The following is a 13,165-nucleotide window of genomic DNA, read 5'->3' on the forward strand; positions in this document are numbered from 1 at the left end:
GCCCAACAACAAGTTGCGTTAGCCTCAGCAGGGACCTGTTGGTGACTTGGTGTGAAGGGCTCGGATACGCACAGCCAGAGCATGATCTAGGCTGAGCGGGGGTGGTGGGGTGAAAGGGTAGCAACCGTGGAATCTACGCGTATCAGTCGAGTCCAGATGGCGTGCCCTTTGTTCTGGGTCTCGATAACAGGGCCCATTATACTTCGTCCTCTCGGTGAGTCGGCCAAGGGGTGCCGTCTATAGTAGCAATTTAAAGGTGGGCAGAGTCTCTTTGTTTGGCTGGGGTGATCTTCAGTCACCCATCCTTGCACGTGATGGGCAAATGGAGAGGCCAGCGCTCGTGACGTGCCCGGTGAAAATTAGCGTGGAGGTATCCGCGGGGCAGCTTCCGCTCTCTTTAGTCCTGAATCTGATACATGCTCCGGACTCCGATCCAGGCGCAAACCATTTACAAGTACTGCTCCATCTCGTCTATTTTCTACTCATTCCTGCCTGTTTTGCCACTTCGAGGCTTGGCTGTACCTGGATACACTGCTGCTCGGGAACACGAGTCTACTTCCGTAGGTGTGCGCCTTATGTGAGGCGTTGAGCCGTTGACGCGCTGGGATTGGAACTCATTCGTGCCTTGGCTGTCAGGACTAGCTTATACCGCTCGAACCCGGCCGTTAACCCTGTGATCTGCAATGGGTTCTGAGTCCTTTCCGTCCTGATAGCGGCTCTGTTCTGGTTCCTTTAGCCTCCGAAAATTATCCATACCCCGTCCTGCCTTTCAAACCTACCCAGCTTTTTGAACCACTCGCAGTGGAGCAACAAGTGGTGAGTGGCTTCTCGGTCTTGACAACCACGAAGTTATTCTCTTTCCTCGATCCGAAAATTGTTTGTCGAGGGAGATAGTCTCTTTTCTTCATCAGTCCGGGTGCCGTCACATCTCTCCTGCGCCTCGAACATCGCAAAATCCACCTTTGTGGAGCATTGTCGGATCACCTTGAGGGTCTCTCACTGATCATGGTATCTATGTAGGGAATATGTGCAGTTAGAATGTCCGATTCCTTGTTCCTGGACAGACCACTGCTCAAAGTCAGTCGGCCAGTCGCCGCATGCTCAAGATGTCGAACCGCCAAGATCAGATGCGACGGAAAGCTTCCCGCTTGTTCGGCATGTGAGAGAGCAGGGAGAGCAGATACCTGCTCAAGCAGCGATGAATTCCCGCGAGGCAAAGAACGAAGCTATGTCGGCTCTCTGGAGGCCTACTGCGAAAGGCTCGAGAAAAAGGCCAGAGAGCTTCGCCTGCGGAAACGGATGCTGAGCGGTGATGAAGGGGGTGTCGTCCATGAAAGCTCGATAACATCAGCTTCATCAGCTCCTGCAACTCACGCACATCGCCAGGAGGTGTCAAACATAGATGATCTTGTTGGCGATTTCGGTTATCTGTCGGTGGTTTCCTCTCGGACGCTGACACTACTTTACTGACATCCGTCTAGATCTGTCAGTGCAACCTCGCGAGATTTCCAAGGAATTACATCCAACACCTCCTTTGCCAATCTGCTGCTGTCAGTTTCACTAGGCGAGCAGATTCCAAGATCGTCTCCCCAGCCGCTACCGTCTCGATCCGAGATCACTTCGCTTATACAAGACTATTTCGATACTTTCTTCGTGCTGCTGCCCTTTTTCCACGAAACAAGCTTCTGGGCCTCAGTTGATAGTATATACCAGAATGGCGCTCACTTTGCGAAGCCGTTCGACAACTGGACCGTGCGGATGGTGCTGGCCATTGCGTACGGTTCCAAGTCAAATTCTCAAATGGACTTGCACCACCGCAAAGCTCTTTCTCTGATCCAAGAAGCACTCCAGTATGCCGAGGATGTCCTTCGCCCTGGAGCCTTGGTTGGAATTCAGGGAATCCTCTTTCTAGCACAGTATTCCCTCGTCGACCCGGTTCATTTTCGGACCTGGTATCTCGTAGGCATGGCAGCCAGGGTACTTGTTGATTTGGGGCTCCACCAGGACCATCATGCAGAAGCTGTACCTCCAGAACAGCAGGATCTTCGGCGTCGCGTTTTCCATTGCGTGTACTCTCTGGATAGGTATTTGATCTCTTGCTCCTTTTGATGGCGGAGCGTTTACTAAACGTTCTATAGGGCTACGAGCACGTCTCTGGATCGAACTCTTTCGTTCTCCGACGACTCTGTCAGTGTTGCCTTCCCGTCTCACTCCAGGATGGACCAGAGCTATATCTTTTCTCGAAGTTCGGAGCCGGCCTGGAACATGGTCAAAATTAGACAAATACTGTCAGCGGCTTATCAACAAAAATACTTTGCCCCTATCGAATCTTCCTCTCTAACCTTGCCGTCTACCTGGAAGCTTTACTCGCAGGCAACTGAATGGTTCGATAATGCACCAAAGGATGCATCGCAGGTCCTTGCCATTAAGTACAATTTGGAATTCCTCTACACGACTATCATCATTCTATCACCGTCGACCCGCTATCTACCACACTGCGACTATACCAAATTACTTCTTTTCAATCGCTGCCTAGAGTACGTTCAACACCTTCACCAGATACTGGAGAGTCAAATCCGGCTACACGTGATGGTTTCTCTCGAGATTCAACGCGTCTACCAAATTAGTCGGCGTTTAATCAACATTATCAATCAGGGCCCGGATCTTCTTGTGAGCCTAGTCCCACCTGCACCCCAGGTTCCTGACGATTTCCCCAAGCCGCCGCCTTTGGAGCTAGAGGACTGCCTGCAATGCCATGAGCGTGCCATTGAATGTCTAAATCAAGTGGGCAATCTTCTCCAGTACGGGGCTCGACGGTGGAACCACCATAGTTTGGCGCAGGAGTTTCAGACAATGTCGGCGCCTGTGCGCAGGAAACTGTTGCCACCGGCTGTCACCTACGCTCCATCTCTTGCAACTTATATGCCTGAGGAGCCTACGATCTTCCCGCCGACGGGGTTTCAGTATGCTGGCTTTAATCTCGAGCATCCAAGTCCCGATAACTATAATTACAATATTAATCATGGCTGAATCGGATGGGCCAGAAGGATTGAGTGGCATTTCTTTCTGACCCGGCCTGTTTGCGCTTCTCGTGAAACGCTTCGGACTCTCACTTTGCAACCCCAGAAAGATGCGGCCTTAAGGCAGTCAACATGTGTAGCCTGACCGAAATCAAAGCGAACAATCATCATACGGGTTGCCTAGGGCAGAAGCGTTCTCTCCGGAGCATATGAACGAGTATCTACTGATGTTCCAGCTATCCGAACAATATTTAGACTCCCAGAACCTATAGGCACGAGGTTGGTTCGAGTGTAAGATTTCTTGAAACACAATATGCATGAATTATTGTACAATGTATAGGAGTTGGTGGTAGTAGTACATTCTTTCTTTTCCTTTTTTCCCGTGGATCCAGCCAAATGTCTATGTAGATGTGAACTTGAACTCATACCTTAAGTCCCAACCGTCTATATTAAACCTCGTTCCGTATCAAAACACCCCGAACGACCTTACTCAGTCTCATTCTCGATGTTCCCGTAAATGGGCTTCCTCTTGGCGACTTCCGGGTCTTCTCCATAACCGTACTTAATCCACACCTGCTGCCAGAAGGGGACATGAGGCGGCCTCTCCTCGCCGCGGATATACTCGACGCCCTCTGCGATTCGCTGCGCCCGAGCCTCCTCTTCCTCAGAAAGGACATACCGCTGCATCCGTCCTGCAATGCGGGGGTCCAAGACAACATCATCCAACCACTCGCGCTCCTTATCCGGATTGGTCTCATCCTTCTTGTGCACGGACTTATGCCAGTCCTGCTCCTCGTGCGCGAGTTGCGTCTGCTGCTCGTAGGCAGTTGTGTTGGATCCATCGACAGGACTATCTGAGTCTGAGTTGTCCGAGACAGGTCCCTCGGTGTACGGTCTCGCCTGCGAGGCAAGGACAAGTGCCGCAACGTCCCGACCAACGGAGTCGGCGACGTGTCGGCGGTTCAGGAAGCGGTAGATGCGGATGGGGGTGTTGAGGAAGCCGAGGAGGTGCGGGAAGGGGATTGGCGCGGAGCCTTCGAGGGTGGCTGGGAGGGAGGGTGAGAGGGATTGGCTTGCGTAGTCGGCGGTCGAGATGTAGGCGGGTGTTGGGCCGGCGGGCTTCTTGTTTTCTTTCTTCTCCTCCGTCTCTTTCTTTTCCTCCGCTGGTGTCTCTGTCGGTGTTTCAGCTTGCTCGGGCGTCTCAACGGCAGGTACAGCAGGTACAGCAGGGACCAGCGGCTCCTCGAGCGCCGTCATACTCTCCGGCTCGGGCGGCGAATCAATGGGCCCAAGCCACCCCTCATGCAAACCCCGTACATACTCCTTCCACGTATGCCGTCCGATAACCAGATCCCCGCGGGGCCCCGGCTCATCCCTCACCCCAATCGCCTTTCGCGCCTCAGCAATAACCTCCTCCTTGGACTTGCCACCCTCCGCACCCTCACCCCCTGTCAACGGCGCCACACTCAACTCTCCCCCCTCCCTCCTCTCCCTCCGAATAACCTCCGCAAACTTGGCCCTGACATCCCCCTCTCTTCTCCCCTCAACAACATCATAATCCAGTGCGGCGGCAACAAGAATCGGCTTGACATATTCCTTAAAGTGCTCGCGGGCAGAGCGGAGTCCATCGCCCGGCGGCGCGGCGAGGAAAACAGTGAGTTTACGCCGGGATTCTTCGACGGGAAGCGGCTCTTTCGCGATGTGCGCGACGAGCTCGCACCATTTTTGCTGTGCGCGGCGCTTCTCGCGCCGGTCGTAGAGGAGCGCGCCGGTGAAGGAGCCGGTGATTGTGAGGAAGATGAGCCAGTTGCGGGAGGGGAGTTTGAGGCGGATGTTTGGGAGGCCTGTTTGTTATATCTTTGTTACTATGCTCTGTTGGAAAGGTTGGGGATGGGATGAGAAGGGAGGGCATACCCATCATTTTCAGGGCTGGGTTCTGCGGTTTCGGCGCTGGCTTTGCGGTCTTTGAGGCATCGTTGGTGGATGGGGCGGTGGTGGAGGGGTCCGCCATGATGGACGAAGTATGGAGACGGAGGCAATTGAAGAATATATGGGAGTATGTAACCTAGTATGAGCGTATTGTATCACCACCTCCGTTGCTGATTGTCGGCATTGAGTATTGTTGCTTTCGAAAAAGTCGGGGGATCCGCAGAGCTATCCGGGCCCGGTTTTTCCGTCTTGAATGCCCGATTTATGAGGCACCAACTATACGCGAGGGAAATGGGACCTCGTTGCTCGCAAGGTACCTGAGGCATTTACTTTGTTCTACGGAGTACACTAGTAGACAATATGCACTGCTGTTGTGGGCGAGGTATCAGGGTCCTCCTGTACTTCAGACCAGGGCAATCTTACTTCTGCCTAACCATGATACCGTACGGATCGCGGTCTTTCTCACTGACATGAACCTCGCACGATCCATCCTCATACATCTCTTTCATGCTCGCCTCCGCACCCTTACCTTCCTCCTTCCTTAGCTCCTCCCACTCCCCCTTCAGAGCCGCCTCCAGTTTATCCTTCATAACAGCCCTCAAATACCCCCTCTCAGTATTTGAATGCGCAAGCGCAACAACCACGGACCCGTTCTCGATCGCGAACAGAGTCTCATGGTGGCTCATCTCGCCGGTGAAGAGCAGGTCCGGGATCTGCTTCACACCCTTCATTAGCACGCTAGATCCAGACCCGGGGCATACGCCGACGGTGCGGATCTTGATGTCGTCGACAGACGCAGATTGCGGGATAGCAATGGGAATACCGCCGGGATAGCCTACGCCTTTGGCTATGTTGTCAATTACGGCTGTCAAAGGTTGAGGATCGTTGAATGTGACAATGCGGCCCATTCCCGCATCTTCTAGGCCCGTGGGAACGGGAGCCGGAGAGGGGTGAATTGTGCTCCGAGTGTGGGGGATTGTTGTGGAAGACGGCGAGACGGGGCCCGGCTGGGGGTATGTGGGTGCGGAGTAGAGCTTCGAGGAGGAGGATTCTTGGAAGGCGACGGCGGGGGTGGATGGGGTTGTTGTGCCGGTGACGACGTCGCAGAGCCAGTCGCCCATTCCACCGGGGGTCGCATCGACGGCTGTGTGTGGGGAGTAGACGCTGATACCCTCCGAGGCGAGCCGGAGGAGGGATTTTTGTTGGGGGTCGTTGAATGTGAGGGATTTGAGGCCGCGGAAGATGATGGGGTCTGGTTCATATTCTTGGTGAGCTTGGTTTGTGTGTTAAAGAATCAGAGCTGCGTACGGTATGCTACCACGGCTGAAGCTTTGCGAGCAATGGCTTCATCGGCGACGGCCTTGGTCAGGTCAATTGCGAGGAGGACCGAGTTATTCTGTCTGCGCGTAGCGTTGAAGGGAGCTTCGAGGAGTACTGGCGTTTGACGTCGTTAGCGATGCGATGGAATGAGATTGGCAAGGTAACCCACATCCTGTATTGTCAAAGCTCTTGTCTGCTAAGGACTCCGGGTACCTTTGGAATTAGAGTCAGTGATAGTCCGACGAGGTCAAGATCAGAAGCTGCGGGGAACTTACAGCTTCCTCATCGAGTTCACCACTGCCCGCGTGAAGGGCGAGGAGGTAACTGTAGAAGACGCAGACATGGCGGAAAATAAGCGTGTCGGTATACGGTTCATATATGATTGAAGTATGGGTGAGATTGCAAAATGTACTGAGTGTGGAGTTTGTTGAAGGTGATTAATTTGTGAGACGCGGAGAGGAGCTGGCGCCACAATTTACGGTACTGCCTGAGGCTGGTACACCAGCCACAATATACTACAGGTAAAGAGCCAATCAGAGCTTTAGCAAGTATATTGAAGAGAAGCTATTGATAGTAGAATGTTCCAGATCAAATTACAAGACCTATAATGCTCACACATCAAGCAAAAGTCTTCTTCGGCGGATCCACCCCCAAAACAAGCTCCATATCCGGATCCCCCTTCTTCATAGCGCGCTGATACGCCTCCCTCTCCGCAAAGCGTGCAATGTACTTGACGAGATTCGGATATTCCTCCAGACTAAACGGGCTAAAGTACCTCATCGTCGTCATTGGAAATCCCATCATAATATCTGCAGCCGTGAGTTCCTCCCCAGCAAGCCAAGTGTTATCCTTCAACCGATCATCCAGACACTTCAGGCTGTGATTCAACCTCATCTTCCCAAAAGCCACCATCTGATTCGAATCATCCAAACCCGCAAATCTCGCCATCATAAGCCGGGACGCGGCCGGAAGAAGCGTCCCATTCGACCAGTGAAACCAGTATAGAAAGTCTGCGTAGGCAGGGTGTTCAGGGCCAAGGAGTAGCTTTCCACCGGCATGCTTGCGGCAGATCCATTCAATGCATGCGCCGCTCTCGGCGAGTGTAATGTCTTTGTCTCCGTCGGTGTCCTGGATGGCCGGTGCAGAGCCTTGCGGGTGAATGGCTTTGAATTCGGGCGGGGCGAGGAGGGGCGAGCGATCGTAGCATTTCAGGGTGTAGGAGAGGCCGAGCTCTTCGCAGAGCCAGACGATGCGTTCGGATTGCGAGACGCGGAGGTGGTGGACTGTCAGCGGCATGATGAATACAGTCTCAGAAACAATTGGGACAAGGGAATGAATGGAAGAGCCGAATAGGGGGCAGTGAAGCTTTATAGTGGCCGTGGGACCTTACGACATCATTGGGAACGATCGTTGCTTATCTTATCGCCGTACCTACTCCGGAGTAAAGGCTGTTGATCCTCCGACGCTCCGGCCCAAACTCCGATGCTCCGCGCTCTCTCTGCTCTACCAAGCCAGGGCTTTTTCTTCGTGTCCTCCGTATCCTCCGTGAATGAGACCTAGCATACGAGTATTTCTCACCAGGTCATAAGTTTACTTGCAGCAAATCGTGCTTTGGACTAGGGAGTAAATGGTTTGTTGCAATATCTGTTTAAGGCGCTGGCCCACTTCTCGGTCCTGCATAAGCGGATCTGCACGTTATGCAGGGATGTATAGCGCCCAGACCAGGTGTAAACATCCGAATTCTCCGTTGACAGTGGGTACATATGGTATGATCATAGTTAGGTGGAAGCTCTTCATGTCTTGCATTCACAGTGGAAACCAACAGCGGTTTGTTTGCTATTTTGAACAGAATGCATAACAAGTCAAGAGCGATTAGGGCCGCTACAGTATTTGATATCATAGTGTTGCTACAAAGGGCAAAAGAATGAGGGAAGGAGACATAAGATAGAGAATGCCATGTCTCAAACCATTGTCTTGGGATGAACAAAAGTCAGAAAACGGCTGAGGTGGAATCGGACTTTATGGCCGTGGCCGAGTCATCCTGCTTCCGATTTTAACCCACTGGACCATCATCAGACTGCCGGCAGCAGACAGTCTTATTAATTTAAATCGTAAGCCGTGCTGCCTCGGAACGAAACTCCGAGGTGCCTCACGGACGAGTACATATTACCTAGGCCGCCGTTTTGACACTCGATCTCGGGGCTTTACTCTTCATTAAAATGCACTGGAGCAGGCTGACATGGCCGCAGGATGCCTGACAGACGGGCTAGTATCCCTTTGATGATTCCACTGTGTGCGGTCCTCTATAAAGGCAACTTCAGCCTGCTGTCATGTTTTGAGTAAGTGCTAGACAATCTATCCGACTTCTCTTTCCTTCCCCTCGGAAAGATGAGCGACGTCTGTTCGTAGTTCCAAGTTGACACGGGCGATGGGTGTTGGGCCCTGGCCGACCGTTGCGATATCTCCCAGGACGACCTCACCGAGTATAATTCTGCGTTTGACTTCTGCAATAATCTGAAGGCCAATCAATATATTTGCTGCTCTGAGGGGTTCTGCCTGATTTTCCCCACAGCCCGATGTCTATGGGAACTGCTACGTCCATGTGGTCCATACACTCACGTCCATTGAGCTTTTGGTAACATCACCGAGAGCTATGAGGTTGGTGTGAGTGGTCTGCAGGACCAACTCAATGGTCTCCTTGGGCTGGAGAAGATCAAGAGCATCATGATCTTCCGTGGCTGGGGGCTCCTCACCGATACCTATACCCATTGTATATTCTGGAACGGCGTCAGAGGCGAAAATCGTCATAGTCTACCGGCGAATGTTGTGCAATTCATTTTGGACAACGACCTTGACGGCGGAGACTTTGACTGGGAGTATCCTGGTGTTGGTCTGCGGTTCTTCTTCGGCGATTCGCTGACGCTAACTTGCCCAAGCTCACGGAATCCCAGACATCAACCAAGATAACCTCAATTCTGGGGAGAGCCATTCAGAGTTCCTCAAATCTGTGCGCGACCAGCTACCAGAGGACAAGTCTATACTTATGGCCCTTCCTTCCTCTGCTGGTACTCGAATGACTTTGACCCTGTCACCCAGCTTGAGAACTCCATCCTAGAGAGATTCTGTCACTTGAGCATGTTTTAGCATGCTTGTCGGCTAGGTAGGACTATATGTCTGCGTGACTTACGACCTCCACGGGCAATGGGACTAGGACAACGATATATATTTTTTTATGTTACGAGCTTACTGTATAAGTGTCTATGGTACTGATGCTTACTGACTATGAAGCGCCGTCTATCTATCCAACGTGGAAGCTCAACCCTTGATTGCCCAGGTCAATAGTGATAACAACCTTGACAACATCACTACCTCACAATAAGAAGATGAAGGAGATGTTTTCATATGAACCCCCCGATGCAATGGCGGTACTGGTACAATACTTAGCCAACGACATGTAGATATACAGCGGTAGCCGTGCGCCTCTGGCTCACACCGGATAGCTACAACTCCCAGCTGGAGTGGTACGACTGCTTGAATTTTGGTGACAGCGTCGCCTGCGTCGTGGACCCCAACCGCACCTGCGGCAGTAACGACACAAGCAGTCTGCAAGAGTCCGAGGATGACTGGCCCGACTATGAACCATGCCCGTACATCATTTTCAAACTCTAGAGGGCTTTCAATATGCACAAGAAGGAGGTGCGTTCCTCGACTACTGCATCATAACAAACATGCTGGATACAGTACTAACCATACTAGATGCTTCATATGACAACTACACCAATGAACAACAACTATGATGAGATGTTTGAATACTATGTCAAATATATACAGAAGGTGGTTCCGGCCGTGCTTACCAATGCGTTCATGTGGAATAGAAGCATCACCCCACATGTGCAGCAGCCAGGCGATACCCGAAATTGGTTGACGAAGGTGTGTGCGCTGTGATGGTGCCCCTATCCCTACCCTAGGCAGTTACTAAAGATTCTCAAACTTGCTTACATTGTTGACCACCTATCAGAATTCTGCACGAGAGCCATTGTGTATATTCCAATTCTACTTCTCGTGAAGCAGGCATATCGTTGTACCTGCCCACGGGGGTACGTATCGCCCGCAACCCAGCCCCAACTCCTTACCAGGCCGCGCCTTAACTAGGGTATTCAAGTCCAAACGCCATCTAGCCACGGGCAGCTACCATGCCATCTGACCGGAATGAAGTACTTTCTTCAAGAATCCTTGTCACGGGGCTAATTCTAATTCAGTACCTCGCACCATACCATAGATTCCAGACATCTTGGAAGAATTTCCTCTCAATGCTACCATACCTAGTTTCACTAATCAAAAACCTATACATACAACTCACGGCCGCCACCGCCTCGATAAATCCACCAACTCAACCGGAATCCCAACCCGAGTACCCATCTCCCAGAGCCGGTGGCACGCCGCAGGCATCCACTGGTTCATATCGGTATCAATGTGCTCCAGACGCAGCGTGACATGACGTAAACGCGATATATCCGAGTTCCGATCCATCAGCCACGCCTCCAGCAGATCGATGATCGCGTGATCCGTCCACTCCCACTCCGGCAACTCCTCCGTCAAGTGGTCCTCGTTTTGCAGCGCCAGATCGTCTGTGAGCGTGAGTGTCTGCAGATTCGGTGGCAGTACGTCCACGAGCCGTTTCGTTGTATCCTGCGCAAACCCCACCAGGAACTCCAGCGGGATCTGCAGGTTCCTGAGCATGTCAAAGGATACCAATGCCTTCATCGAGTCGAGACCCTGTGTTGTCACAGCGGGGATGAAGGGGTCGTTTGCATTCGAGCAGAAGGCTGTGATGATTAGATCGCGTAATGTGGATTTGACCTGTTCTAGGGCTGCGGTGATCTGCGGTAGGAAGATGGTCTCCGTTATGAAGCGGTCGTGGACGTCGTCGTCGTAGTACCAGTTCCAGCGAAGGGTGGTCAGGTTTGGTAATACGGCGAGGATGTTTCTCAAGTATGCCTCCCTGATACAGGTTAGGTCGAGGGAGGTCAGCTTGAATGGGTGCGGTAAATGCAGGTGGGCAGGCGCAGGCCACGTCCAGACACCCGGGTTCTGGATCGCCGCTGACAAGGTTTGCAGGTTGGGGAGGTAGAAGAGCGGCAGGAGATCCGCTGTATTCTTGACTTTTTTGTCGCACTCGGGTGCGTCGTCGCGGCCTCGGCATCGAAGGATCGTTACATCTTGCAGGTGTTCGAAGTCGGGGAGACTACCAATGGTAGGATCTGTACGCTCACAGATGGCGCACTGCAGAACCACCCCAATCAGCGCCGTCCGCCGTGTGAACCAGGGGCCCAGATACAAGCTCTTAAGGCGCGGTAGACGTGCCAGAAGCAGCGCAATGAAGGCATCGAGTGAGCCCTCGCGCAGTGCCTGGATCCAGCGATCGCTGTCGGAACCGGGAAGGCCAATGCTGCGGATAAAGCGAACGGGCCCCTCTAGTTCATGCTCCGCGATAGATAGCGTAGGAAGCTTGAACCGATAGGGATGGCTAAAGTGCGTGTTGCCGTCTAGCCGCAGGTCCCTGACGTAGCGAGCCAGCTGCGGACCTCGAGGGGAGAAGAGCGTGCGTAGGAACTCAGTGAGGGGAGGGCGTTGTTCGGGCGGGCCGTCGTAACCGCGGTGAGTCTGCCAGGTAAAGTGGACTTTGGAGTAGAGGAGGGGGTTGGCGATGGAGTGGAAGGTCTTGTTGACGTGGCAGAGGGCTCGGTGGTCGCCAACCGACAGCTGTTGGGCGATGAGGTGGAGTAGTTCGGGAGGGCAGGCGTTCCAGCCGGTTGGGGCTTCCTTTTGGCTTTATTAGCATGGTTCTTCCCTCGTGGTGCAAGCTTAAAGTTACCGGTTCCATTGCTAAAGGCTTGACTTTGACTGCTTTGTCTATCGTGGATGAGGCTTGAGGCAAGCTGGCTTTAGAGTAAGAGTCTGACTCTGACTCCTGTCAAGGTTCAGCCCTAACTCTTAGTTCACTAAGTTCAGGGACGGCGGGCGGCCCGAGGCGCCGCTATCCACAATCTACCTTGAATCGCTCTTCTTTGCTAAAACAGACAGCCCATCTTGAATGAAAACGCGCTCAACTTTGGTCTTTTGGAGAAAACAGTGAGCCGATTGATTCTCCACATACCTCAAGTTACACGGGCTGAAGGAATACCTACCATAGGCAGCCCAACCCTATCTCGTTGTCCGGCTCCAACCTACATTGATGTGACCATTGTAAATGCCACCAATTTGAGGCGGCCAAGTGTCAATCCTTAATAACAATCTTACATCAAAGATCCACTTACTCAATGCATGCGTGGCTAATATGGCAGTCTATATGGTAGATATCTAGGTTAGCGGCGGTTTCCTCGTACAATTAGAGTCTAGAGCTCAGCTGGCCATTATATCCAATTACAATACCATATCTATCTTGAGTACCGCACTTGCCCTAGCTATCCACTGCCGGGCTCTTTATATGGCCCTTGGCTATGCTCGTCGAGTCCACTCTGATTTTTTCCTGTTCACATTCAAAAGTTTCACGATGAAGATTCTGTATGCCTCAGGCTGCAATGGTAGAAGTTAGGGCACAGTCCAGTCTCCACCTCCAGCCTTTGTTAAAGACATTGAGCAGCCACCCAGGTGGTCAAATTAGAGGGCATGGGAAATTCTATTCAATGCACATGGTTACGCTGAGACATGCATTGCATTTCCAACAATTGCCGGTGTTTGGCCTCCAGAACTCAGCCCGGTATGCTCGCTTGATAATCGTGAACGCAGACACCGAAATGCCTCCAATTGCTTAGGTACGGTACCCTTATTGCGTCAACCTGCCAATACCCCTCCCTACCTACTACTGCTCTTTGCTCTCCTACTTGGGTATTTTC

At 52.3% G+C, this 13,165-nt stretch overlaps 6 protein-coding genes across 6 annotated transcripts; 2 read left to right on the forward strand and 4 right to left on the reverse strand.

The window, feature by feature from the left end:
- The first annotated feature begins 858 nt into the window (after positions 1-858).
- BDW74DRAFT_1684 (uncharacterized protein) lies at positions 859-3,101 on the forward strand. Its single transcript, XM_073726824.1, has 3 exons — positions 859-1,430; positions 1,482-2,084; positions 2,139-3,101. Exons 1-3 carry the CDS (start codon positions 1,039-1,041, stop codon positions 3,028-3,030), a joined length of 1,887 nt encoding a protein of 628 aa, XP_073589424.1. The 5' UTR covers positions 859-1,038; the 3' UTR covers positions 3,031-3,101.
- A 321-nt stretch (positions 3,102-3,422) lies between these two features.
- BDW74DRAFT_1689 (Tim22-complex subunit TIM54) lies at positions 3,423-5,131 on the reverse strand. The gene is made up of 2 exons (XM_073726913.1): positions 4,935-5,131; positions 3,423-4,864 (listed from the first exon to the last, which is right to left on the reverse strand). Exons 1-2 carry the CDS (start codon positions 5,029-5,031, stop codon positions 3,507-3,509), a joined length of 1,455 nt encoding a protein of 484 aa, XP_073589425.1. The 5' UTR covers positions 5,032-5,131; the 3' UTR covers positions 3,423-3,506.
- A 178-nt stretch (positions 5,132-5,309) lies between these two features.
- Positions 5,310-6,674, reverse strand: BDW74DRAFT_141684 (Nif3-like dinuclear metal center hexameric protein). The gene is made up of 4 exons (XM_073722591.1): positions 6,545-6,674; positions 6,439-6,482; positions 6,258-6,383; positions 5,310-6,201 (listed from the first exon to the last, which is right to left on the reverse strand). Exons 1-4 carry the CDS (start codon positions 6,643-6,645, stop codon positions 5,369-5,371), a joined length of 1,104 nt encoding a protein of 367 aa, XP_073589426.1. The 5' UTR covers positions 6,646-6,674; the 3' UTR covers positions 5,310-5,368.
- A 128-nt stretch (positions 6,675-6,802) lies between these two features.
- Positions 6,803-8,062, reverse strand: BDW74DRAFT_141685 (glutathione S-transferase family protein). Its single transcript, XM_073722592.1, has one exon. It carries the CDS (start codon positions 7,563-7,565, stop codon positions 6,888-6,890), a length of 678 nt encoding a protein of 225 aa, XP_073589427.1. The 5' UTR covers positions 7,566-8,062; the 3' UTR covers positions 6,803-6,887.
- Positions 8,063-8,993: 931 nt separating this feature from the next.
- Positions 8,994-9,938, forward strand: BDW74DRAFT_172175 (uncharacterized protein; the record flags this gene model as incomplete). Its single annotated transcript, XM_073727455.1, has 3 exons — positions 8,994-9,159; positions 9,206-9,334; positions 9,736-9,938. 3 exons carry the CDS (start codon positions 8,994-8,996, stop codon positions 9,936-9,938), a joined length of 498 nt encoding a protein of 165 aa, XP_073589428.1.
- A 687-nt stretch (positions 9,939-10,625) lies between these two features.
- Positions 10,626-12,153, reverse strand: BDW74DRAFT_172176 (uncharacterized protein; the record flags this gene model as incomplete). The annotated part of the gene is made up of 2 exons (XM_073727456.1): positions 10,626-12,092; positions 12,145-12,153. The coding sequence occupies 2 exons, from the start codon at positions 12,151-12,153 to the stop codon at positions 10,626-10,628; spliced, it is 1,476 nt and encodes a 491-aa protein (XP_073589429.1).
- Positions 12,154-13,165: the final 1,012 nt, after the last annotated feature.

Source organism: Aspergillus multicolor, assembly GCF_047715735.1.
Source record: "Aspergillus multicolor strain CBS 133.54 unplaced genomic scaffold BDW74scaffold_1, whole genome shotgun sequence".
NCBI classification, from domain to species: domain Eukaryota; kingdom Fungi; phylum Ascomycota; class Eurotiomycetes; order Eurotiales; family Aspergillaceae; genus Aspergillus; species Aspergillus multicolor.

Coding starts and splice junctions, on each gene's coding strand:
- BDW74DRAFT_1684 (XM_073726824.1), top strand. CDS start 1,039: ATGTCCGATTCCTTGTTCCTGGACAGACCACTGCTCAAAGTCAGTCGG. Junction 1,431..1,481: donor GTTGGCGATTTCGGTTATCT/GTCGGTGGTTTC, acceptor ACATCCGTCTAG/ATCTGTCAGTGCAACCTCGC. Junction 2,085..2,138: donor TGCGTGTACTCTCTGGATAG/GTATTTGATCTC, acceptor AACGTTCTATAG/GGCTACGAGCACGTCTCTGG.
- BDW74DRAFT_1689 (XM_073726913.1), bottom strand. CDS start 5,031: ATGGCGGACCCCTCCACCACCGCCCCATCCACCAACGATGCCTCAAAG. Junction 4,865..4,934: donor CCCAGCCCTGAAAATGATGG/GTATGCCCTCCC, acceptor TATAACAAACAG/GCCTCCCAAACATCCGCCTC.
- BDW74DRAFT_141684 (XM_073722591.1), bottom strand. CDS start 6,645: ATGAACCGTATACCGACACGCTTATTTTCCGCCATGTCTGCGTCTTCT. Junction 6,483..6,544: donor GTGAACTCGATGAGGAAGCT/GTAAGTTCCCCG, acceptor CTAATTCCAAAG/GTACCCGGAGTCCTTAGCAG. Junction 6,202..6,257: donor TTCAGCCGTGGTAGCATACC/GTACGCAGCTCT, acceptor AATATGAACCAG/ACCCCATCATCTTCCGCGGC.
- BDW74DRAFT_141685 (XM_073722592.1), bottom strand. CDS start 7,565: ATGCCGCTGACAGTCCACCACCTCCGCGTCTCGCAATCCGAACGCATC.